The 27,666-nt window shown below is 40.4% G+C and overlaps 1 protein-coding gene across 2 annotated transcripts in view; it reads left to right on the plus strand.

Moving 5' to 3' along the window:
* The window catches only part of CENPE (centromere protein E), a 98,651-nt gene that overhangs the window by 59,930 nt on the left and 11,055 nt on the right, over positions 1–27,666 (plus strand). For both annotated transcript variants that reach the window (XM_075608937.1, XM_075608948.1), the window contains 14 exons: positions 15,560–15,868; positions 16,544–16,687; positions 17,483–17,647; positions 18,623–18,931; positions 19,081–19,251; positions 19,330–19,476; positions 19,674–19,838; positions 21,223–21,381; positions 21,480–21,752; positions 22,541–22,858; positions 23,930–24,091; positions 25,791–25,946; positions 26,575–26,790; positions 26,875–27,108. In XM_075608937.1, coding sequence (XP_075465052.1) covers positions 15,560–15,868; positions 16,544–16,687; positions 17,483–17,647; positions 18,623–18,931; positions 19,081–19,251; positions 19,330–19,476; positions 19,674–19,838; positions 21,223–21,381; positions 21,480–21,752; positions 22,541–22,858; positions 23,930–24,091; positions 25,791–25,946; positions 26,575–26,790; positions 26,875–27,108 — 2,928 coding nt within the window. The remainder of the gene's footprint in view (positions 1–15,559; positions 15,869–16,543; positions 16,688–17,482; positions 17,648–18,622; positions 18,932–19,080; positions 19,252–19,329; positions 19,477–19,673; positions 19,839–21,222; positions 21,382–21,479; positions 21,753–22,540; positions 22,859–23,929; positions 24,092–25,790; positions 25,947–26,574; positions 26,791–26,874; positions 27,109–27,666) is intronic.

Raw genomic sequence — 27,666 nt, forward strand, 5'->3', positions numbered from 1 at the left:
CCTTTAAGCACAAAAACACTCACTTTCAACACCAAAACCTTTAACGGGACTCTTACCTTAGCCCCTAACAACTCTTAACAACTTTTACACTTTAAAATGAATACAGGAACAGAGAATAATAAATTCACGTGAAACTGCTAGGGATTCTTACTCGTCACATCAGATAAGACACCGTTCAAAAATCAGCTCCACGCACCACTCAAAACAATTTAATCAGGCTGTTTGTCTAAAAAATGCAGGTAGCCTTACCTTGATTCATATGTGAGCTCAGGTTTGAGTGATGGAGGAGTGATTCATCCGGGTGCTCGATTCCGATGATATTGAGTCCCTATTCGGGCGCCATCTGTGGAAAGCGTAAATAAAAAACACAGTCTGAGGTTATTTTGAAACAGAATAACACGTGAATTTATTCAAGTCAAGTGCACAACGGAGACAGCTTCAAAACAAAAGCTCTCTAAATAATAACACTATATGCCATATATTTATACCCTAAATCCTAAAGCTCCACCCCTTTATGGGGGGGCTTGCACGTCACTAAACATTTCCTCATTTTGTAATACATAACAATATTAAAGTTGATGTCATTTTGTAATACATAATAATATTGTATAACTGCCTGTCAGCTAGAAACCATTCTGGGGTTAAATGGGATGTGCCTATTCTGTCGCCTAGCAATATGTTATGAGAATAAATTCTACTGCAAGAATCTAAACTTATCTCATGGGTTCTCATAACTTTTAGCCTGTTTACACTTTCAATTTGAAGCTGATTGGATGAGGAAGAGTCAATAAATTTAGTTAGGAGCAAAAATTCCATTCCTCTGCTTCACACATTTGTTTATACAGAAATGAAACACAGAAATTAGACTCACAAAGACAAGACCAAATGGCGGATTGAAATATTCACACAAAATGGCTTCATCCTAAATGCTGTTATGTTGTTGTGCCAGACCCCCTAATGTCTCAACTTCGTCACCTCCTTGGTTGAGGGGCTTAAGGCGAAGTACTGAGTTGACGTGGCAGCGTTTTTGAGGAGACAAATTTTCTTTCCGGCAGCTGCTGCGTCACGTGAGCTGGTTCATCCAATGAGGTCGAACCCGCTTCGTGATGTGTCCATCGCCTCCCCAAGTTCACAGATCGCTGGGGCTGCAGTCGTGCGCGCCGCCGTGTAGGTAGTATAAGGTCTGCCTATGCCTGTTCTTTGCAAGAAGCTGGAGCATACCAACACCAGCCAAATTATAAATCGAGGTTTCTGTGCTTTATCATACACCATCAGGACATAATGTCCTGATGAAAACGTAAGAGAATACACTGAAACCTCAATTTGTCAAAAGCAAATGTATTATTTTGACATGTGTGCTCCGACTGCTTGCGACGACTCAGATGTTGTGCAATGGCAGCAGCCATTACCTGGTAGAACCCAACGTTTTCACAGTGGGCAGCGCTCCAAGTACCTGGCTCAAACTGCAGTTTCCTATTAAATGTTGATGCTTAAGCCTGTTCCTCTTCTTGGATTGGATATATGAGTCTAACAAAAAACAAACTGCTGCAATTGCCAGCATGAGCAACTGTTGAATCGCAGTTACATACATGTTGCATGGAACCCTGTTTTTTTTTAATATATATATTTTTAAGGAATTTGACATTTACAATAGATTTGTAGATTTACATTTTTAGATTGATGTAAAAGCTGCAAAAAAAAAATATTTATATATATATATATATATATATATATATATATATATATATATGTATGTATGTATGTGAGAACCAAAATGTCATTATTTGAATTAACACGGGACCCGAAGGATCTATATTGATAAGTCTTTTCACCCCTGGTACTCTGGCTGTCAGCCTCTTAATTTGTTGGAGTAACGTGGTTCTGATTTTATCCTTTCATCTTGCTTTTGATGGTTATTTGGTCCTTTTCGTATATCCCTTAGAATCCAATGTAGTAGTATCCCTGTGACATGATGGCCCACTTCTATCTTAATTTCTTCACCCTTGCGATGGCAAACTTTTTTTTTTTTTTTTTTTTAATATAGTTTGCTTTCAATCCCAGTCATTCGTTTTTTTTTTTTTTTTTTTTTTCTGTCTTCGATTCATACCCAACAAATCTCTCCATGCTAGGAGTTGTCTGAATATTCTGCCTTTCCTTTGAATTTATGGTGGAGGATTAACCTCCATACGTGCGCACAGGCAGAATACACTGGTCAAACACGTTCACCTTGAGGTGCAACGGCAGGTTCTCTACAAAGATTGTCATGTTTTTCCTACAGTCATCCATCCCATCTTCACTCTCCTATTGCTTTTCATTTGTAAGCTTCCCATCTGTAACTACTTGCTGGCCAAGGGAGACCTAGTTTTCAACTTCTAGTTCTATTCCCTGTTCATCTTTGACACATTTGCTAAACATCACTTGATAAGATATATGGAAACCCACCTTCTTACTCTATATTAAGCAAGTTCTCTGATATTTTTACCACAAGTTTAGAAGACCACCAGCAACCAATCAATGTCTAAATTGTAGGTGAATTCTTCAATACAGCCGAACCCCATTATAACGCGGTCCTTTGGGTTCCCCCTTATAGCATGATCGTATTGTGGATCGCGAGGATAAAATGGCAGAGATCAGGGGTTCTGCGTCTGCCGGAGGGGGAGAGCTGGGATAACTCTTCCAGCTGTCCAAGACCTGGCAGCGCAGCAGCAGGACTACCCAGAGCAGGGTGCTGGGGATTGTTGGTGTGTAGAGGTAGATGTTCTAAATCGGGAGCCATGCCCAGACCGTGTTATAAGCGGATCCGCATTGTGGCCGATTAGTGAGAATCTTAAAGAAGGTTGGTCTGTAGTTCTTGAGGTATTCTGTTTCTTATTATGAATGGATAACTACGGCATTTAAAGTTTTGCAATAAAAAAATTCCAACTGACAACTTGAAGCTGGGGAAATTAATTTTAATCTTCCCATGGAGCCTTCCTATTCTTCATGACTTGGTACCTTTTGCTATTTCTGGGAAACCATTTTAGTATGTAATTCGTGGATTCTTCTTGCTCTTAGTCTGCTTAATTATGCCCAGTTCTGTTCTTGTACAAGAACTCTTTATGAAAAGTGCAGGCTTTTGATGTTGATCCATCATATTTTTTTATTTTGTTTTAGTGATTTGATGCCTGATGCGATGTTGCTGCTTTAAAATGTTTTACTTTTGTCACAATGGAGATTAAACCAGACTTTTTACAGTATTACAAAGCAATATGCATAATGAGTGTGTTAAATTAGCAATGATTTATTCTGGCCAGAGCTAAAAGGTAGCAACACAGTGAATTGGATCAGACCAAACGTCTGCAGAGTATCTGTCCCCGTCCAGATTGGTTTCCTATGTAGGTGGTGCACTGAGAAAAATCACACTGACACAGAGTTCAGAATGATAATGTCTGTCTTTATTACTACAGCCTGCGTTCCTATATAGGGGCTGTACGGGAGGGTTTGTATGCAAAGGAGCTGTCTCAGGTCTAAAGGTTGTGTGCCAATGCACAGGTCAGTGTCTCATTGGTTCTTTGTTAGGTCTTTTCCTTATATGGTCTTGTTATTGTAGGTTTTTTGGACACATCAGCATTTGGGTGGAATTCCTCGGTTGGGTGTCATCTTGATTTCATAGTTGATAGGAGGGGGAGCTGCGGTAGCTTTTTGAGTAAGGAATCATAGCAAGGTACACATTACAGCTGAAGAAATAGGCATTTTATCCAATCCATCACAGTCCCCCCTAGAAATGTCTATTTCTGAGTCTGTCCCTAAATGTATACTAACTCATCTGTCCAGGTGTGCCTGGGAACTTTTTTGTGCTGTACGTTAAACGGGTCATGGCTTGTCCATGACCCCCCTTGCCACAGACTTTGCACATAAGGAAGTCAGATGCTGTCCCTGTGGGTTTATACTATTGTACTTAACTGGGAGGGACTGTAACGGAGTAAATGGACCATCTTCCGAGAGTGGAGTATTATTATCTGACTGCAGAAAAAAGGTAGGAGTGCTATTGTCAACAGCTTTGGTCATGAACTTTTTAAAACATGGGAGAACACAGCAGACAATCACAGGCAAGACAAAAATAATAACTATTGCGATGCCTATTTGGGCAAGAATCTTTTGCCATCCCGTTAGCCAACCAAAATACTGGTCCCATGGATCAGTAATCCTGGAATTCTTCTTGAGTTCAATTGACAGTTCTTCTAATTTCTTAATGGTCAATGTGACTTTACCATTGGGGCCAGTGTTATCGGGAATGTAGGTACAACAGGTTCCCGTATTCTCAATCATCTTGCAAACACCTCCTTTCTCGGCTAGAATCATATCTAAAGCCATTCTATTCTGGAAGGTCATATAAGATGTTGGGGCTAATTGGTCCGCAATACCTTGTAATGCATCTCTGGTGTAATTGACAAACCGTTGTTGGTTGTAATACACATAATTAATCCAATCAACGTTTTTATTGATGGTAACTATGGGAATCAGAGATTCAAATCCCGCTTTAACCTGGTCCCTGGCTTTAAACTGGTCGGGCACCCCCCCTTGGGACCCCTATAGCATTGATATAAACATGAGGGTCAAAACAACCGGGGAGGGTGGAGCGTTTGGTGCGGTGGTGTGTTGTAGGGACGTTATTATCTGAGGAATGGTCTGCGAGAATATGTAAGGGCATCAGGACTTTTGCTAGGGCGCACTCTCCAGTCCAGTTCCCTTCTAATCTAGTCCGAATCTTTAGATCCCCACATATCCAATAGATATCGCCTAATGATTGGACCTGGTTCTGGACCAGTGTTCCGGAGAGATTCTATATTTAGAACAATATCCAAAGGTGAAATTACCCAAAAATCTACCTTTATGGTCGTGGTTAGCATAACAGATGTAGTTCCCCTGGTAAATTGTAATCCCTTCCTCAGGCCGGGGTGCCTTTGTGATTATAGGGTATTCTTTTTTCCAGACTTCACAGGAGGTGTGGTTAGTGGAGGTGTTGGTGAATAAACTGAGGAAACAGTCTTCACTGTCCTCTGGGATATTGAGGGGCACTGTGCCCAAATGGGGTCTAGCACTACCACAGACATAACAATTGGATCTATTATGACTGTTTGCACTATATCGCATCCATTCAAGCCACAAATTGGTGTTAGAGAATCCAGTTTCCGTGGCCATAGTATCCTCAAATGTGGGGTTAGCTACTGCCACCATGTTTTCCAATGTATGGAAATGTGGTTTACGGGGGGGTTTTCTCTGGCTCGGGGTTTTTTCGGGTTGACATCTGCCAATCTTTGGAATTATACATATCCTGTAGTTTGAACTTCCCGTAAGCACCCCCTGTACCTCCTTTTATCCAAGTCCCTAGAACATATACACCAGCGTCCCCGGGGCTAGGGTTTTCTATAGTTAGTGAGTTTCATTATTTTACCCGTCTTACCACTGACTAGACATGTACCGGTTTTTCGCAAGGTCATCCGACTAATTAGAGACTTGCCATTCCTGTCTTTCCTTGCTAGGCCATTTTGTGGTCGGTATCCCCAATCTGTTCCTGTGTTCCATCCTACTGCTCCCCAGTAATCACATTCCTGTCCCCAGTAGGAATCCGTTACGCATATATAAGTGGACCTGGAACCGGAATTGCTGTATAGAACACATTGCCATTGTGTTGAGGGGCAGCTGACTATATTACAATAATCAAAGGAGAAGGTAGCTACATGAGTATTGGATGAATTATACCAAAATGTGACTACCCCTTCATGTTGGGTGATAGCAATCTCTTGTGCCCCCCGTAGACCCAACAAGCAAAAGATATATAGAATCATTTTCCTTCTGAGGTGTCCTCGTTGGGAGCTGGAACCTTCTTGCAATGAGAGGCGTGTATCCAGGTGTTCTTGCCAGCTAGTTTGACTGATGTGGCTGTGGTCAACAGAACTTGGAAAGGACCATCATATCTGGGCTCTAAGGAGTGTTTCCTTACAAATTTCTTCACGAGCACCCAGTCTCCGGGCACGGGTCTGAGTCCCGGTATCTAGATCTGGATATGGAATAGAAGAAAACACTTGACCATGCATATTGGTTAGTTCTTGCGCTAGGGCAGTTACATATTTGGTCAAAACATCAGACTGCATTTGTAACTGCTGTGGGTAGTAACAACAATCAAGTCTGGGGGCAGTACCAAACAGTATCTCAAATGGGGATAGAGCATGTTCCCCTCGTGGGGTGTATTGAACACTGAACAAAGCAATGGGTAGACTATCTGGCATGGGCATATTTGTTTCCTGGGCCATTCATTCTTTCTACCTTTCCGCTACTCTGGGGATGGTATGGGGTGTGGAAAGCAAGGGTGGTCCCTAGCGCGGACCAAATTTCTTTAGCTAGCGTAGCAGTGAAAGCGGGGCCTTGGTCGCTTTCTATTTCAGGTACCCCATATCTACAAACCACCTCTGTCAGGAGTTTTTTTTTGCTGTGAGATTGGTGACAGGATAGGCTTCTGGCCATCCTGAAAACATATCTACAATTACTAAAGCATATGCAAAACGGCCCGACTTTGGCATCTGAATATGGTCAATCTGGATACGCTAGAAAGGGTATAAGGGCCTTGCAAGGTGTTTCTGCGGTGGTTTTTCCACACGTCCTGGGTTACACTTTGCACAAATTGTACATGATTTGCAGAAATTACTAGTCATTGGGGTAATTCCAGGCGCCACATAGTATTTGTCGATCAGTGCATTCATAAGAGTCTTCGAGAGATGTGCTGCTCTATGTGCCCATTGTACCACAGCAGGTTACAGTGCCTGTGGCAGACAGTTTCTTTTTGTACTCGTAAATTCCTTCTTGGGGTCATGCACCTCCTTTTCTTCCAGCTTTCCTTTTCTTCCTTTGTTGCAGATTCTTGCAACTTCAGATATTCTCGATTTTACTGGGAGGTTCTGCATTAACGGAACCATCCTTGTCGTGTCCACTCGATCTTCCACTTCTCGTATCCCGCTGGCAGCTTGTTTTGCCGCGGCATCCGCCAGATGGTTTCCTCTGGCTTCTTCTGTGTTCAGTTTCCCATGGGCTTTTACTTTTAGGATGGCCACATGGCTTGGAAGGAGTAGGGTGTCCATCAGAGCTTGTATGGCTGAGCTGTGTTTCACTGGTGTTCCTGCTGCTGTCAGAAATCCCCTGGTTTGCCAAATGACGCCAAAATCGTGTGCTACACCAAAGGCATATCTAGAGTCAGTGTAGATATTCGCCGTTTGTCCTTCTGCCAGTTTACACGCTGCAGTGAGAGCTTGTAGTTCGGCTTCTTGTGCAGATGCTGTTGACGGTAGTGTGCTTGCCAGTAGGACCACAGAGTCTGTGGTGACAGCATAACCCGTATGATAGGTGCCTTGTTGATCAGCATATCGAGAACCATCCACAAACAGAATTAGATCTGGGTTCTGTATCGGCGTTTCACTCACCGTGGGCAGATGAGCTGTTTCTAGCTTCATGAGTTCGAAGCAATCATGGGGTAGGTCGACTCCAGCTGTGCTTTGTTCTTGTTCGTGTCCCTGCACATCTCCCCCCTCGGGAAGTGGAAGAAGAGTGGAGGGGTTAAGCACTTGGCACCGGAGAAAGGTGACATTGTCTGGAATGAGAAGCGAGCATTGCAACCTGAGGTGTCTGGCAGCGGACAGATGTTTTGGCTGTGTCTGATTGAGAATGGCAGAAATGTCATGTGGTGCCAGGAGAATGAGGTCATGCCCTAGAACAATATCCGAAGTTTTATCCAGCAGTGCTTGAGCAGCAAAGACAGGACGGTCCACCACGAGCCACAGCATCGAGACTGCTGGAGTAATAAACAATAGGTCGACATCGGCCAGCATGTGAAACACTCCAGTTTCATGTCCATTTCGTTCTGATACGAAAAGCTTGAAGGGTAAATCATAGTCTGGGAGGCCCAAGGCAGGGGCCGAGGATATTACCTGTTTGAGAACAGTGAAATTCTTGGAAGCCTCTGGGGTCATCTGAAAGGGATTTGTTAAGACATCGTACAATGGTTGCATCATTTACTGCTTGAAGATCTTGAACCATTCTATACTTATCAGGTTCACCCTTCGCGGTGCGTTTCTTCACAGGGAAAAGAGGGGTATTGCAGGGTGAGGTGCAAGGTATTAATGCGCCATTTGCAAGGAGAGCCTTAACATGTTTAGTGATAGCATCAGCTTGTGCTATCTTTAGTGGGTAATATAACCTGGGCTAGGAGACCTTCTCCTTCCCGGGCGGCTACGGCTAGAAGGGGGGTTGACACAGGCTTGCCGGATTCCTAGCGGGGCTGGTCCCCACCATGATTGGTGGGCTGAAAGGGCATTTGACAGGGAGGTAGCTGGTCATCGGGGTAGCGGTTGTCCCTGCTCTGATTCCACTGGGAATTACTGTTTCCGGGGTTATATTGATTCCTGCGGGGGCGTCTAGGTGCCGTGCAGTTCCTTCTAAAATGGCCGGGCTGGCCGCAATTAAAACAAGTGGGAGGTGGTCGTGGCTCATACTGCACATGATTGTAACCTTGGCCATAAGTGGGGGCAGAGACATTCTCCGCCAACATAATAGGGGTGGTTTTCTTCAGGGCCTGGCTTGATTCAAGACCCTTCGCTACCAACAAAAGGGTATCTAGAGGGAGTACCCGGAATTCTGGTCGTGCCAGAATTAAACCTTTCCGAATGGGTGCCTCGAGTCCGGCTACAAATGCAGCAGATAACATCTGACTATGGGCTTTGTTGTAGGTGGTAAAACCTAAATCGGAAAAAAACTGGGATAATCTGGTATGGAATTTCTCTACTGATTCCCCTTTTTCCTGTGTCACATCCTGTACATTGATGGCTTGGTCAGCCAGCTTTTCCCTGGCCCAGTCACGTAACTGGTCACAAAAGTCCACCCCGGAGGCATATGTATCATCACCTGTCACCATAGCGTCTGTCAGGCTTTTTTCCATTATGGGCCAGTATGCTTCCCCCGCCTTAATCTCGCATAAGCTAACCAAATCTCGTCGAGCTGCTGAATACGTTTTTTGAATCTGGGCCACTCTACGATAAAAGGGCATAGGTTGTTTCTCTGGGTCTGGTAGGGTGGTTACCAGGGAGGAGGCTTGGGGGGGGGGGGGTGAAGGTGACCTACATTATTGGGGCGCCTTCTACCTGCTTGGGCGTCTGCCCATATAACCTTGGGCTGCGGTCGGGTACTGGGGGATGTCTGGGGTTAGTGTTCCAGGTCATGTTCGCCTCCTGTGCAGCGGCCTGTGACTCACTATCTGAGTCAAAACTATAGGGCGCACTGTAGTGGACACTGCTGCTGGGTCTGTGTGCCATTGTTGTGTCAGGGTAGACTTGAATCCCTACCGCTGGGGCAGTGGTTGTTTGGGGTGAAAGGGCTGGCATTAGGGGCGCAGTCGGGGTTTAATAGGAACCATCCGCCTGCAGCACAGGATATAGTTGTGCTGCATGGGCAGTCAAGGTTGGTTTGTCATTCGTGGGCGGGGTAGTGGGTTGTATAGGTGGGGGTGCTGCTGGAGCTGGGAGCGAAGGTAACAAAGGAGTTAGTATAGGTGAATCAGTCACACGGGGGCGCTGCGCATCACAATTAAAACAATCTTCCCTGCATTGGGGGTTTCGGGTGCCACACCTTAAACATGTCCAGGAGGGTGGGTCAGCACCAGCATAGGGTGGGGGGGTTGGTCATTTTCAGTGGGGTTACTTGTACAGTCGCCGCAAGGGTGATAAAGAAATACAACCTTCCCTCCCTTTTCTATCTCCTGCTCAGTCCATTTTTCTCTGTGGACAGCCTTGGCGACATTAAACCAGGCTTCCGCTGTCTTCAGCAGGTTGTTATCACTCAAAATTCCTCTCGTTTCTTTCAATATTTTTCGCCACATTTCTGGCTGCAATCTACTTTTTTTCTTTTTCACTTGTTATATTAACTTCTGTCCTGGCAATGGTAAAATAAATGCAGCGGGACACTTCTGTCCCTCAACAGAATTCTTTTGACCCATATGAACGTAAGGTATGTTTCCCTGTGGGATTCAAAAACACACAAGACGGCGCTCCCTGAGCTTATCAATCCCACAGAAAAAGACCCCTCTTTCATTTAAACATCTGCACAATTTCCGTATCTTTTGCACATTCCTTTGGAGGAAAAACAGGGGGGGTTTGGCGCGGTCTGTGCTTCTGTTCTGATTCTCTTTCTAGTTGCCATTAGAACAGAAGGAAAGAATATTTTCTGGTTTTAAAAGACCCATTTGTGTGGCCAGTACGAACAAACCTTTTAAAAAAAAATACATTTCTACCAGTTACAGGGCTACATCCATTCTTTTCCGTTCTCTTCTCTCTCTTTCCGCCACTAGGTGGCAGGCTAAGACTCCTTTCTCTGTCTTACTCTGGTTACACACTTTATGGCACCAAATTGAATCCGAGCTTTTCCTCACTCTTTTTTTTTTTTTTTTTTTTTTTTTTTTTAAAGCTGCACTGCAATTACTAGCAAAAATGTCCTGCCTTTTTTTTCCACTTATAACACTTTCTGTCCCTTCCAAACAATATACACAGACTCTAATTGTATCCCAATTTCTGCATATAAACCTTTCATAAAAATAACCCTCAATACCTACTTCCTCAACACCATCATATGCCTTGATTATCTATCGGCAAATTCACTTGCTATTTCTTTCCTATTCACTTTTCTTTTTTTACTGTAAAGCGTACCTTAACGCGAAAAACCAGGAGTTCGGGCAGCTTAACGTCTAAGGGTTATCGCCCAAGTAACTGTTGCCTATCTCTTTTTTACTCTCAACAATCCCCACCCGTCCTCATGAATTCTCAACACTAATTCACAAACACATTTTGGACATAACATACAACTTGATTACGAGAGAGGAAAAGGTTGTTCAGGAATCAGTCGGCAGGATTCCACGCTGTTACCAACCGTAACGCGCACCTTAACACCCCTCCCTCTGCAACGCGCCAACCACGCAGTCACTACAGGGATCACCGTGTTCCTCTCTGAACCGACTTTCCCTTACTTCCCCATTCCCCTCCTTCCACCAAGTTTACAACGTATAATGACAAGACCCCTAGTCAGCCGGCAAAAATCCCACTCCACTTCGGGCTCCCACTTGCGGCACTGACTAACACATATATAACATATAAACATATACCAGGTGACAGTGTAGGTAACAGGTTTGAGTTTAAAACGGGCTCCGGGCAAGATATCTACCTGTCTTTAGGTGACCTTCGTAGAGCCGTATGAGACACAGAAATAGACCAACAGCGGAGACAGTGCGTATCGGTAGATAATAAATGTTATCTTACCGTACTCCAGAGGTGACCAGTCTCCTGCCGCGTCCGCATTTGGTCCACCTCGGTTCCTCTGTTCACGGCTGTCTGTTGGTTCACAACCCAGATGCCCCACGTTGGGTGCCAGCTGAATTGGATCAGACCAAACGTCTGCAGAGTATCTGTCCCCGTCCAGATTGGTTTCCTACGTAGGTGGTGCAATGAGAAAAATCACACTGACACAGAGTTCAGAATGATAATGTCTGTCTTTATTACTACAGCCTGCGTTCCTATATAGGGGCTGTAGGGGAGGGTTTGTATGCAAAGGAGCTGTCTCAGGTCTAAAGGTTGTGTGCCAATGCACAGGTCAGTGTCTCATTGGTTCTTTGTTAGGTCTTTTCCTTATATGGTCTTGTTATTGTAGGTTTTTTGGACACAGCATTTGGGTGGAATTCCTCGGTTGGGTGTCATCTTGATTTCATAGTTGATGGGAGGGGGAGCTGCGGTAGCCATTTTGAGTAAGGAATCATAGCAAGGTACACATTACAGATGAAGAAATAGGCATTTTATCCAATCCATCACAACAGTGCAAAGGTGGAGGGCGCTGATGAATCTAGCTTACCCCGGATGCTTCCTTTGTCAGTAACTCGGGATGACTGCCTCTGGTTCCACAGTTCACTTTCCAGTTGGTCTCTCGACACAGACCAACCAAGAACTGTGGAGAAGAAAACACAGAGCGCACCAGAGGTAAGTAAAATGTATTTTAAACAAGGGTAATTAAGTAGAAACTTACAATTAAGTCAAATGAAGTGGAACGCAGTTCACCGTGCCTTCAGCCGATCTTGAGGCGCTGGGGAAGTGTGGTGCTAGCCGACTTCATGTCCCGCTCGCTGGGACTAGCTTGGTATTGTCGGCGATCCTACACTTCCGGGTTGCGTTTCAGCAAAGGTACTCGACGTGCAGGAGACTAGTGTGTCTCTCAAAGGGCTCCGTCAGGCACTGCGGCATACACTAATCAGAAAGAATGACCGCAGTGCAGTCATAGCACAGCTGATTTCTGATAAGTGTCTTACTTATTACCGGTGTTTAATATACATTTTACTTGCCTCTGGTGTGCTGTGTGTTCTTATTCTTGTTTGGTCCTCTGAGGTTTTCTTCGGTGGAGTTTTGGGGAGATGGAACGACTCAGACACATAGTAGCAGTATGGAGCACAAGTTAACCTTATTAATCAACATAGTTGAAAGCACGAGCGTGGATTCACCCTTCTACTACAAGAACTGTGGAGCCCTGATCGGCATAGACTTCTATAATTTCCTTGGCTCATCTGAATCTGTGTGCCGACCAAATGGGACTGGGTGGTGACGGTGCTTACAGACAGCCTCGAGGGCAGAGCTTTGGAAGCGCGGTAAATGGGAACGTAGCAGATGGGGCTAGACCCAAAGCCTCTGTTCCTAATTTTTCGTTTCATGCCTCTTGCTTAGACTCTTGCTGCCAGGGAATAACAATGCCTCAGCTTTGGAAGTGTTAACTCTCCAAGCAGGCGGGCTCACCCTACCTCACCATTGTCCACAAGCACAGCATCTGGCCCCACACAAAGGTTAGCCCCCTGACAAGCCCCCTGACTTGATCGTTGTTACTGGCCCAAGCATACAATGAATCACACAAAATTACATGGAAACCACAAATGCATAATTAGTAGGATAAACATGAAACCATAACCCTGCTACAGATCCCGAACCTCAGGTTTAGTATTACAAATTTATATGGGCTGGTAGCCGTTTTGCAGCCCATATAAATAAATTAGTAGAAATTACAGAACATAAAACTACTGCCACCCCCACATTAATTCCAGTTTCCTACTTGTACCTGGCTAATCATTCAATCTTTCATAGTATAGTTCTAACACCTGTTATCTTCCTTCTCCAAAGGGATGGGAAGGTGGCAACAATTTGAATCTACAGTATGTATATAATATCAAGCTTTTTATGTGGATACATAGGCACAAGCAAAGCAGGAATAAATTGAATGTCAGAGAAATGTTTTGGATTCATGCCCTAAACACCTTATATCCCACAGGTATGAATATCGAGTGGGATCTTAAACATTTTTTGATTTGAGTGTTTAAGTTAAATTTGTGATTTATGTATATAGGTTATATTATCAATTTATTTACTCACTTGTTTATATGTAGTATATTCACTAATGTGGTGTGTGTTTTTTATATAAAAGATTTGGTTATATTATTAATACATTTATTCACTTTTTATCTAGTATATTCATCAAGTGGTGTGAGATTTTTATATATAATGATTTGTTTCATTTATTCTTTATTATTGATATTGCTATTATAATATAAGTGTGTATTGTAGTTTATGAGGGCATGTATTACCATTGCATTTGATATAGATGAAGTATGTTTTCCCATTTATATGTATTTCATAGTGTAATAAGTTTACAGAAGATCAAGTTTCTATATTGTTATTACTAAATCCCTATTAAGTGATCTAATGATTTCACAATGTGAGAGATGTTTTAAAGTTTATCAATATTCATTCTGCTGCTGAACTACCGGCACTTGTTGTCTATAGCTGTAGATTGATACTATTAGACATTTAGTCTTGTGGTTGTTCTTTGTTTTTAATCCATTAGTTTGTCATTGAAAAGTTTGTGTTAATATCTGTGTGCCCTATTGATGCATCTGTGTGTGCTCTAAGTATGGAGATTATAGTGTTAACTTTACTCATACTCCTGTGGGTTCATTGGTCTCCAGGTGTATTCACACTGTGTGTTTAATTACCTACTTGCCTATCATCCAATTGCATGAGGGGAGCGCAGTATATATGCATCACAGGGCTTAGTGCTGGGTACTCTTTGACAAAGTTCCTGCTAGGAACGAAACGCGTCAGAGTTTGCTCTGCAGCGAATTTCTGTGTAATATGCACAAATAAATACTTTATTATTCATTGCGTGTCTGCATTCATACCCCGGCGGCAGCAGTGAACCGCCTCGCAACCTTCTATTTTTGTACGATTTACCTTTGGGCTGGAGCACGCTGATTTCCTCTTCCGGTTCACAGTCCAGTGACGTCATCGCAGACCGGAGCTCGGCGAGTCAAGACTGTGAGTTATCTCCCTTCCCCTACCTCCGTGAGAGGATTCCGGAGTCCGTGGTTGACACCGGGTGTAGGAGGGCAGTGGCGGAGGGTAGCGGTGTACTTAGCCTTTGCTTCCTTGTTAGTAGACACGGCGGTATCACTGATATTCATTCATCCCTACCACAACTAGCCCCTACCCGTGTTAGTCATTAGCCATGTACTCCTAAGGGGTGTCATTACAATACTATTAGTACACGTGTGGTATAGTGAACGGAAGAGATGCTTATGGACATACATTTTGTGCTTTATGGATTTGGCTTTCTTGTGTGGGACTGGCTAGTATTCATTTAGTAGCATCAGTTTTTCTTAGGAGTGATCCTGGATTTTGTTGTATATAATATAAAGCTTTTTATGTGGATACATAGGCACAAGCAAAGCAGGAATAGTTTTAGGTACATGGCTAAGACAGGCTCTCAATCAGAAAAAATGTTTTGCAATTCTAAAGATGAAAACTAGTGATGGATGTGCACACATGCATTTTGACGCACCTCTCCTTATGAATGGTGGTCACACATCTCCTTTACACTGTGCTTAGTTTATCAGCCTCACCTCTTAAAGTCTCACAGTAATACGTCAGAGGCAAAGCAACCTTGGGAATTGGCTGAATACGTGAAGGAAGTGGCCACATTGTCCAATATAAGAGGATAGCCGTGCTTTCTGCTACCGACCTTTTATAAATGTTTTCCAATATCCCCAGTAACACAAACTGTACAGTTTCTTGTAATTTAGAATGCATTCATGTCATATTCTACTAAGGTATGCCAATTTAGTATTTCTTATTCATGAGATTATCTGCAGAAAGTGCCAGTCTTCATTATTTCTAAACCTGTATCAATACATGTTAGACAAAGTTGGGCAGATGGGACTGGTGCCACCTATTGAATCCATGATAATGGGGGTGGGGGGGTGTTCAAGTTAATCGATACTATCAATATACAAGAAAACCATATATTACTTTATTACCAGCATAAAATAACCATTGAATTGTAACACTTTGGTTTCTCCATTCTCAACTTTACATCCATACTCATACATATTTCCGCAATGTGTAATATGGTTACTCTGAACATTGTTTGAGATTTAAACTATATTAATCTTTTGTCCATTTAGTTATCATCTCTACTTGCAATTCACCAAGAGCAGGATGATAAACATGAAACTGATAAGGAAAGGGAAGAACTTGAACAAACTCGGCATAAACTGATTGAGATGGGACAACTGCAGAAGCATTTGAATGACACGCAGTCAGCCCTGGACACAATGCAATGGGAAATGCTTGAGGCTGCTCAAAAACTCAAAGCTCTTCAAGACGACTACCAAGTATCTGTCCAAGAAAGAAATGAACTCCGATGCACATTAGAGGACCTTAAAGCAGAGCGGGACAATCTAAAGCAAGATCTCAAAGAAAACATTGAACTGGTAATTCACATTTTGAGTTTCCATGCATTAGTCCTGATCCAGATGAAACTGTGATGGTGCCCAGAACACCCTTGGAATTGGCAGGCAAAATTGTAATACTTTTTTCTTTATAAATTAATTACTGGTCCATTGCCAGATAGGAATTACATTTTTCTAATAGTTTATTACATTAGTTGTGGTATTACCACATGGAAAACTAAATATTGAACAGCCATAAATCTTCAGGAACCCTCTGTCCTTAGAAATAAAAGCTGTAAGCTTCCTCATGTTAATTTCCATGTTTTACTTCTTTAAAAACAAATTACACTGTTTAGTGTTAAAAAAAATTTTTTTTTAATATTTAGAATAGCCTTATCAATTATTGCTAGCGGTTCTCAATGCCCCTTACTATTACAATTTTCAAAACAAATGTAGACTTCAGTAGATTTAAATACTATTGGAAAGGCTTCCGATGTGTTGTGTAGAATCTGCAAGAGCATCTCGGGTGATGGGAACAAACAAATCGAACGATTATTGTGGTGGGTATTGTAGTTGAATACACCTTTTTTGTGTTTGACATGTCGTTCCAATCTGTGAAATATTATTGTTTCCGCAGAATACCGTGCATGTTAATTAACCAATACAAGCATATTCTAAAATTCTGCTTATTTCTACTTTCGTCTACAAAATCTATAGTCTATTGAAACCCAAGATGATTTAAGGACAACCCAGGAAGAGCTCAAAGGACAGAAGGAGCTAGTTGATGACTTGAAAAGACAGGTGACAGATTATGCTGGAAGCATTCCATTAATTATAGAAGACCAAACGCTAAAAGAAAAGGTTTGTTAAACTCGTAAATTTATTTTACAAAATGTATTAAAAATTGAGTGAAACTTGTGACGCATCACCAGATCACTCACAGAATGTACATTTATGGTGCACTCCACACTAGTTATTTTAAATTTTATGGTGAATACAACGTGAAACACAAGGGTGATAAAGTGAGTTAATGTTGCTAATTCCTGCTGTATGGTGTATATGTCTATATAATATATAGTACTGAACTAACCTCCTGCTCAAGTTGAAAAATCAAGAGTTGTACACACAGTTGATCACCCAAAAATCTGGCAATCAAACTCCTAAATCATTGCCCCAGCAGTTGGATGAATAATGAATAACATGCGAACAACACAACGTCCATGCAGACATAAAGGTCTCTAATAAACCGTTACACTCAGAGGTATGTTTGCAGGATGGAAGAGGGAATTCCCTAATCAACTAAACTACCATATGAACGCTGCTTGAAATCAAACAGCACAGCTCCAACATCGCTGTCAAGTTTTACTCGGGAGTCCCTGTAGCTAGTGATAAAGATCATAAATCCTTGCAGCATAACACTCTGTATAGTAGAGTAAAAATACTTGGCTAATCAATGCCAGAACGCTGCGTCTCTCATGGAATACGGCTATTCGCACACATCCAGCAACATGCAGAGGCTCCGGTACACCAGGAATCAGCTACACCACGTGATGTGACGCGTGGGCGCGGTGACGTCACATCACGTGGTGTAGGTATTTCTTATTTTTGGAATAATATGCAGTAACTTTTTTATTTATTTTTTTTCTCCTTTCAAAGCTATTGCAATTGGAGGAACAACTAAAGGACACAATAAGTATGAGAGACCAAGTTCTTGTTGAACATACAGCTACAGTGGAACAAAAACAGGAGTTGGTGAAATTGGTCTCTACTATTACCCGAGAAAGAGATGCACTTATAGAGAAATGTAACGATAACCTCCAGGTAGGGTTGTGCAATATACCAGGATGATTGCAATACTGTGATCACTTCTGACTGTATCTATCTCTCTCTATCTATATCTCTCTCTATCTCTCTATATCTATATCTCTCTATCTATATCTCTGCTTGTCTACAGGCATTTCTAGTATGTCCATAACTTGTTAACCAAACCCGATCAAAATTATCACACTAAACTTTATGCCAAATAGCATCAGGCTGGGCCTCTTAGTCCCTGGAACAGTAGACGTACCAGGTCATGGTTTTTCCAATTGTAATGCAATTGGTTAACCAGCTAGGGTAAAATGCCAAACGCTAAAAGAAAAGGTTTGTTAAACTCGTAAATGTATTTTACAAAATGTCATCGCGTACCAGATATCAGGCATTATAAAGAAACTGCATTTTTATCTTCAAATTTTAGAAGCATCCAGTAATTTTCTGTTTTGGATAATCTTTAAATGTATTTTGTGGCCACTATTAATTGTCATTGTGATTTCTAGAAACTGGAATTCTGTTTTATTTATTTTTTGTTTTCATCAGTGAGCTAAATGCTTCCAAGTAACAAAGCAGCATATTTTCTATAACCCATTATATTGGCTGTGGTCTTGTAGCTGGACTTTGAACTAAATTAGTTTTACAAATATTAAGCTTTAAAGTTGTAATAGCCGTATTAGTCCTGGGGGGGGGGGGGGGAAATATTATGTTGTGTACTGACCTTTTGGTTTGGAAGAAACTGGCATTTATAAAGCTTTGCACATATTAATTTCATGTATGAAAAACCCTAAAATTGGTACTTTAAAATGTATCCCAGCCTACAACACATCTACAAAACTATTTGACATCTTAATGTGAATTTTTACAAAATAGTTATATAGGTGATGACCTGCACTTGCTATTTGGGACTGCACCTTTAAAGCAGTGAATAACTGTGACTTGGTTATTTGTGGTATGATGATTTCTTGGCTAAACATTGCTTTTCAGGTTTCTTCTCTAATGGAAGAGCTTCAGGAAAATGAAACAAAGTATGAAAAACTTCATCGTGAAAGAGATGAGGTTGAAAGGGCTCGACAGAGCTTAGTCTGTGAGATGGAGCAGCTTCAAGATCGCATTAAAGCTGCCGAGTCAGCGCTGGGAAAGGTAGAAAAGGAGAGGCTTGAGGCGACACAAAAACTCCTTACTTTTGAGGAGCTGCAGAGATCCATATCGCAGGAGAGAGAAGACTTGAACATGCAAGGGAGCCACAAAGGCAAAGGGGACCAGCTTAAAGAAGAAACTGAAAATGTTAAAGTGGTGCGTATTGTAGGGGGGGGGGGTTCCTGTTATAAAACGGGTGTTTCCCAAGAAAATAAATCTGTCTAGTTTCTGCCAAAATATAAAGGCTTAACGATAGGTAATTCACTAGAATTACAGCATGATTTATCCTTCAATATATTCAACAGTTGACTGAACTAAACCTGTTCTCTGAGACGAACCTGTTGCAAGATGGAGTACAACAAAGTAAAGATAAGATATTGGCAGTCGCACGGGAGCAAGAACTGCAGGATATATTGGTAAATGTAAGATCTGAGAGAGACCAACTGAAGCTTGATCTTCAAGAAACTATTGAAATGGTAAGTCCATGAAAGATGAGCAATAGTCTATCGGGTTTCATTTAGAGTTTTGTTTTATTTTTATTTTATTTGTTTTAGTCTATTGAAACTCAGGAACAACTACGATGTGCACTAGAGGAGTTGGGGAAAAAATCACAATTGTTGGACGACTTGAGAGCTGAAGCAAATAACGAATTTACCATACCAACGGACCAAACGAGTCTAGGAGTGGGCCTGGAACATAAAGTACGGGATGTACAAGATGTGGCTTATTTAGATGTTAGCCAGACACTTTGTTTTTATTTGGCTTGCTGGTTTTGATGTGTACCATTGCAAGCAGTAGAACAGTAGATTTGCTTCAGCTAAAATAACACTATAAGTTATTTCTTATTTTTGGAATAATATGCAGTAACTTTTTTTTTTTTTTTTTTAACCTTTCAAAGCTATTGCAATTGGAGGAACAACTAAAGGACACAATACGTATGAGAGATCAAGTTATTGTTGAACATACAGCTATAGTGGAACAAAAACAGGAGTTGGTGAAATTGGTCTCTACTATTACCCGAGAAAGAGATGCACTTATAGAGAAATGTAACGATAACCTCCAGGTAGGGTTGTGCAATATACCAGGATGATTGCAATACTGTGATAACTTCTGACTGTATCTCTCTCTTTATCTCTCTCTCTTTTATATATATATATATATATATATATATATATATATCTCTCCATCTATATATCTATCTCCATCTATCTCCATCTATCTCCATCTATATATCTCTCTATCTATATATCTCTATATCTATATCTATATCTCTATCTCTCTCTATATCTATATCTATATCTCTCTCTATCTATATCTATATCTCTCTCTATATCTATATCTCTCTCTATATCTATATCTATATCTCTCTCTATATCTATATCTATATCTCTCTCTATATCTATATCTCTCTCTATATCTATATCTCTCTCTATATCTATATCTATATCTCTCTCTATATCTATATCTATATCTCTCTCTATATCTATATCTCTCTCTATATCTATATCTCTCTCTATATCTATATCTCTCTCTATCTATATCTCTCTCTATATCTATATCTCTCTCTATATCTCTCTATCTATATCTCTCTATCTATATCTCTGCTTGTCTACAGGCATTTCTAGTATGTCCATAACTTGTTAACCAAACCCGATCAAAATTATCACACTAAACTTTATGCCAAATAGCATCAGGCTGGGCCTCTTAGTCCCTGGAACAGTAGAAGTACCAGGTCATGGTTTTTCCAATTGTAATGCAATTGGTTAACCAGCTAGGGTAAAATGCCTTGCAAGGGTGTAAAGTGTTTAAACTTCACCAATTCATTAACTACTCTAACTGCACACAATTTTGGTAACTTTCCCATAGTTGCCATTTTAATGTTGTTCAGAGGTTTTCAGACATCAAGTCTGGAGTACCCTTTTAAAGATTCAATTTGATAACCTAGAAACACGGACTACCCATCTTGTGTACATAAAATATCATCACTACAATATAGAAGTATTTTTGTTAATGGTGTTGTATTTTGGAATATTGTATGCATTTTCAAGAACAAATTCTTCAAATGTAATGGTGAATTTTTTTTTATTTTTTTATTTATTTATTAAATATAAAGGTAAAATGTCATGGTGACTATTTTATGGAACTCCCAGTGTCTTCCCTGGAGACCCTGGGGTTTTACAGAATACAGGTGGTTCTGATTACACTAGTGAAGTGGTATACAGCCATACAGTGACAGATTGATCTTATAAACTCAGAAGTCTTAAAATATTTGTCCTTTTGCCTTTACATTGTACAATTGTCAATGTAAAAATAAACCTGAATAGTGTGAAAAGTTGGTGCATGTATAGATGTAGCAAATGGTCCTAGGGAAAGTTTGCTGAAGTGGTTGATCTTCTACCCTGAGGAACTAAATGAAAAGTTTCTAGTAATTGTATGTTTATCCTTAGTCTATTGAAACACAAGATGAATTAAGGAGGGCTCAAGAAGAATTGCAGCAGCAGAAACATACAGTTGCAGCATTGAATAATCAGATTTTGGAATCTTCTTCTAGCAGCATACAGGAAAAATCTGTGGCAATGGAGAAAATTTCTTTATTGGAAGAAAAGGTTTGTTTTAATGACCTTTTAGATTTTATGTACATTTGGTCATTTAAATATTTGTGTTTCACAGTCCGATTTTTGTTTATCTAATATTCTGTTTTTAGTTGTCTTCTGTAGAGGAAGAGATGGGTCAAAATATGAACACTCTGAAAGAAACTCTCAGCGAGAAAGCGGTCCTTAGCCAATCTCTGCAACTACTGACCTCAGAGATGGAACGTTTTAACGAGCGTTTAAAGAGCAACGAATCTGCATTTGAAAAGGTTGAGAAGGAGAACCTTGAAGCTGCTCAGAAAATATTTGCTCTGACAGAAGAAATTAGAAGTGTGTCACAAGAGAAGGATCAGTTGCAACACTTAAAGGAAACCTTCAAAGAAGAGGTAATTTTCAGATGGCAAAGCAAGCTGAAGAATGCAGAGGTTTAAAATATTCATGTAACCGATTGGGTGCAGGACAGAGTGGATTTGCTCTCTGTGCTTGAAGGCTCTCAATTTTGCATTCGTTCTTGATTCCCTTGACCAAGCAAGGGAAGTGAAACGGTTCACTACTCCTTGGTTTGTTTGTTTGGTTTGTTTTTCACCCTTGTCGCATGCTTCTTTCCTTACGTTTTCTGCATTTTTTATTTTGGGGAAATATACACAATTCACATTTAATATTTTTAATTGTCATCTATAAACCCCTAATCCATATTGTCCTATATGTATGCTCTAACTCCATATTTGGAAAAACTTTTTAATATAAAAACACTTTATTGGAAACGGGGTGGGGGGTGTTTATGCTTTATTGCATTTCCAATATATGTTGCTTGGTGAAACTGCATTTTAAGCTTCTGTTCCGTCGAGAATAAAACCTTTTTAACCCAAACTAAATTAGACAGTGTGGTCTAATTCCTAATTAATTTGTGGTTACACAATTAATACTTTAGATCTGAACAATAGTTTTCCCTGGTCACCCCATCCCAGTCATAATTGTATCACTGCATTGTGCTTCCTACAGACAACTATGGTTCGTGCTAGTTGACTGTCATAAATGCAATACGTCTTTGATGCCCTAAACATTATATTATGTCTCAATTACAATGTTAATTCAATGCAGTAGACCTTGCGTTAAATGTAGATCTAAAGCTTTTGCAAGGTGTAAGATTTATTTATTTATTTTATTTTTTGAGGCCAAGAAATCTAGCGATGAACTACAGCAACTTCAGTATCAGCATGATCTCCTTTGGTTAGAGAAGAAGGCAGCAAACCACAGGTTGGAAGGACTAGTTTCTGAAATCAAACGGCTGAAGGAGAAGATTACCAACGATAATGCTTCATCTCAACAAATACAAGCTGAAAAAGCTAGTTTGGTAAACTGTATCCAGGAACATGAGATGCAAATATCAACTCTTCATCGAGACAGGGAACAGCTTCAGCAATTAAATGAGGGAATAAGAACAGAAAATAACAGAATGTATACAAATCTACAAGATCAAGAGAAAGTAGAAGTAAGTACATACACGTAGATATGTATAAACAAAAATGTACATCTAAACACACGAAGAAAAAGCAGAATCCCACTAATGGCACTCAAAAAAATAACCGTACTTAACCCATAAAGAAATGTAAAGTCTGAGTCCGAATCAAATGACTTTTAATTGAACACAAAGGTAAGTAACACTAACAATATTTAAAAAAAAAATACAGAAAAACAGACCACTAAGAACCTCCCAAAAGAAAAAAAGGGAAATTGTACCAAAACCTGATCATACAAGGAAAAATAGCACCACTACTGTAATGAGACAAGATCACACAAAATAGGGTCAAATGCTACCATATCCCAAGTAGAATAAACTTGCCATGCTAGACCACTATGGAAATTGTGAAAGGAGAGGGCTATAGAGTAACACCCTGAGATAAAGTCAAAACTGCTACTATAATAATGCACCAAATACTATCACTGGAAAGCCACTAACCAAAATAGATATGGCTAAATAAGCTTATAACTATGCATGAAAAAAAAATAGTGCAGCTATGCATATCTCAAAGGGGAGGTGGGTAAGAAATAGATGAAAAATCAACATACACATTTTTAATTGCCCACAGCAAACAATGAAAGGTTAATACACTATCAATCAAAAGAGATGTGCCTGTATAGTACTAATAAAGCCATTATCTAGCCCCCACTGAGAGCAAGGCATAAATATTAAACTGTACACACAGGCAAATCGCCTTTAAAAAGTGGTTTAATAACCACAAAAAAAACAGGTAATACTCAGCTGAAGTTGAATAATAGTCCATGATGGAGTATTCCCTGCTGAGCAACAGAATCATGGGTCAGGAGCTCGCCTATGTGCGCCTCATCTGATTCAGTTTTTTCTTCGTGTGTTTATATATTCGTTTATTCCCAGCACCATCCGTCAATAGATTTCTTATTTTATAGACTGGTTTTTGTTACCATTTACTTTTTAGTGTGAGCGACACCTTTTTGTGTGTTTAAAAATGTACATCTGTTTGGTTGCTTAATATTTGTTGAATTATGAGATTTTAGAAAATAATTGCCGGTGTAACTTTCTTAGTCTGAGCTAAGGGAGGAGCTGAATACTTGTCAGACTGAATTACAAGCCATCAAGCAACTGAAAGATCAGCTAAACGGGCAGCTTACTGAAAAAACAAACACACTGGATAATCTATTGCAGCAAATATCATCTTTACAGCAACAGCTGCAACAACTACACCAGGTATCTGTTTAAATAGTACAAACAAACGATTTTTAGTGCTACTCTGTGCCCAAGTGTAAAAATGCATCAAACTAATCAAATGGTCTCTAAAAGTAAATTTATACAAATGTAGTGACACAAATATCGTAAGTTGTGAGTAACAGCTGGTGCAGCACTAATCAAATTGCCCTCCAGTCTGGGCAAATTCATGTGTCCAAAATAGTGCTGATGGTGTTGGAACAAGTGTCAGACTCACACTTAACATAGAAAAGGGACAAGTAGAGAACCAATAGTGCAATGTTTCAAAAGTGTAAGATGTATATGTACCATCCAATGGTCTCACTCCCATATTACAGGTTCTTTAGGACATTGTACAATCTCTTGTGTCTCCGATCCCAGCACTCTCTGCAGTCAGTCCTACACGGGTTCCTAGACTTAGCCGAGCTGTAACCTTTCTCAGTCCCGGTCAGCGCTCTGCACTCCATTCACTCGCGCGGTCCCGCCAGAATGCACACACACTACTTCCACTTTCTCGTACTCTCCCACGACGTCAGTGGGGCTGTAATTAATCCTCCTGTCAGTCCTTTACCACTCCTACGCATTTTGCCAAATTACTCCGGCTTAATAGATAACCTGCTTAGGTGTGCTGTTTTCCAGAGCTCCTGAAAAAAAGTTGAACTGCACTTGTTTTGTTTTTTTGTTACCTCTGGAATTTTAATGTACCTAAATCGGTTATAAACTGTATTTATGAATAGGACTTGCATTTTTACATAAACATATGAGATGGAAGAAAAGAAAGCAGAAAGCACAGTGCGATAGTCAATTATACCATTGGACAAAATGTGTCACTGTAACCTAGAAATATATCCTGTAGAATAAACTTTACATACTGTACTTGGAAGTCTGATAGCAGTCACCGGATAGAATTTAAATCACAATCAAATCTGTATTAATGGGAGTGGGGGGGGGGGGCGAGAATCGCCTTAGCATGGACATATTTTTGGTACCAAGGAGCCCAAGCTCTGGAATTTGTTAACCCAAGTCATTTAGGTTGGCTGTTTTTTCCATCGAGACTACCTTCCACAGTGTTAATAATTTGAGACCAGGTAGTTTGGTCGGATTTTTTTTTTTCCAGTTTCTGGCAATGATACGTTTTACCGTGCTTAATGTGTTTCAGTCCAAGGGTCCCTAGACATCGAAATCAGTTATTTGATAGATATGGATCTATCTGAACAGGAATTATTTAAGCGCAAGATCACCAAATATTGGATATGAAACTCGCCTGGTTGCATTCTCTCCAGCAAAGTCGGGAACATAATGGATAAACTTTATGTAGTCTGACTGAAGGGAGATACCAACGTACCGTATTATTAATTTTTTTCTTTTTAAGTCTAATTATACTGCAGACTAATGATTTCGAAGCGATCTCACAAATATCTGACCACTCCTCTTAATTGTAGCATATATCTGTCTTTAGAACTTTTATTTGCTGAGACAAACATCTGAAACAGAAGAGATTAACCCCTTTTACCTCTAGACAGTGTAAACATAGATACTCCAATTATGTTTTTGGATGATTATTGTCAACAGTGCCTCATCTGAAGATGGCACAGAAATTCACCTCAAGGGCTAGGGTGTTTTGTTTACTTTTTTTAATGTTTGCGCACCTGCCAGGGCGTTAAAGTTTGTATCTGTATTAATGTATGCTTGTGTATTTTAGGACTTAAAGGATGAAAAAAATAGAAATTGCGACCTTCGTGAGGAGGTTGATCTTAAGGAGAAACAAATGTTGGTGTTGCCTTTAATTCAGAATGCACCTTTTCAAGAGGATGTTCAACTTGTAGATGTCTTTGAAAAGAAAAATCAACAAATACAGGTATTGCTAATAAAGATACAGGGCCATACTTGCTAAACAGTGGCAAGTCATACCAGAAGTTACCTTACAGCCTTGTCACTTGAGTGGGCAGCAAACTGTCTTATGACTTGCAACTGCTTGGTAATTGCCTACAATTTTTAGAATTTGGAAAGTCAACTTTCTTTAAACATTACACAGAACCTCAAGAAGCTCATTTTGGGAACTCCTGAGCCCCCACAAAAATATATATGTATATAAGTGTCAAAAAGGAGTGCTACTAAGCATGGCGGATGCATAAAACAAAACAAAAAAGCCCAATGCCACTTCCAATATGACAAAAATACACAGTAAAATACTTCTATATATTCTCTTGAAAAAGGGTCACTTAGTTTATAACCCTTTGACCAATGCATTGTGAGCCACATCAAGGCAGACCCTGCTCACAGGCTTACGACGCTTTGGCCAAAAGCTTAAACTAAATTACCCTTTTCCAAGAGAATATAGAAGTATTTGACTGTGTAATTTTTCTCTTTAAACATTTGCAGATTTTTATTCATACACATACATGCAACATGTGGACTTAAAGTAAAATCTAATGTTGTGTGTTTGCCATATTGAAACTGATGTGGATATTTTTCTCTCTATACAGGATCTTATGGGCAAAATCGCAGATGTATTTTCTAATCATAACCATTTACTTAACAACATCACTAGTGACCTTCATGACGACGTTGAAGCTCAAAAACTGTCCATGAGTAACGCACAGAAATCTCTCTCCTCTGCACTGTCGAGGTCATTTGAAAACATCCTGGCTCAAAATCTGAAGTTAAATAATAAACTACAGAGTCTCCTAAATAAGTTTAAGGTATAGTGCCCCCACAATACATTTGTCTCCGTTCTGAAGGACTGGTTTTTAGCTGTTTTCAGAATTTTTACTTTATCTTAATAGGTGGTATGCAGGAAAACTGCAATCAAAGAGGAGCACTACACTACATTAAACTACATAAAGGACAATGAAAGAAATCTATCTGCAGAGCAAAGGAACCACGATGAGCTGCTACTTCAGTTTCAGTGCCTTGAGCGACACGGCACAAAATGGTCAGAAGCCGCATCTGACGAACTTAAAAACTGTGAACTAAAACACTTAAATAAATTGCTTTCTGGGAAAATTGAGCTTATAAAGGTATGGTATATGCCAGTGGTCTTTGACCTTTAATCCTTCGAAAGGCAGCTGGGCCAGAGTGCTGAAAGGGTCCTGGCACTCGTCACATGATTGCTTCATCACTGATGCTGCAACGGAAGTCATCATGCCCTATCCTGAGCTCCATAGGCGCTTGATGCGATCTCCCCATAGAATTGGAGCACTTTATTTAACTTTAGATATAGCTACTAAATAATGGGTTTTGGCACTGTGCCCCCTGACGTTGTGGCGACATCCCAAAAAACTAATTTCATAAGTGTAGCTACATCCTGGGGAACTCAAAAGGGTTAAAGCATCTGTGAATGTGTAAAAATGGTTTAAGCTCTCCTTGTGTAGTAATGGAATACTAGTCCTAAAAATATTTGCTGTATTTATCATTTTGGGTTTTTAAGGGACAATGTCTACAATGATCATTTATGTATTTTTTCCATGGTGAAAACTTGGCTCTACATACAATACAGTGGCTCCCAACGCCAGTCCTCAAACCCCTCACCCCCCCACCCCCCAATCAGGTCAGGCTTTATGGATATCCCTGCTTGA

The sequence above is a fragment of the Ascaphus truei genome, chromosome 1, assembly GCF_040206685.1.
Source record: "Ascaphus truei isolate aAscTru1 chromosome 1, aAscTru1.hap1, whole genome shotgun sequence".
Lineage (NCBI taxonomy): Eukaryota > Metazoa > Chordata > Amphibia > Anura > Ascaphidae > Ascaphus > Ascaphus truei.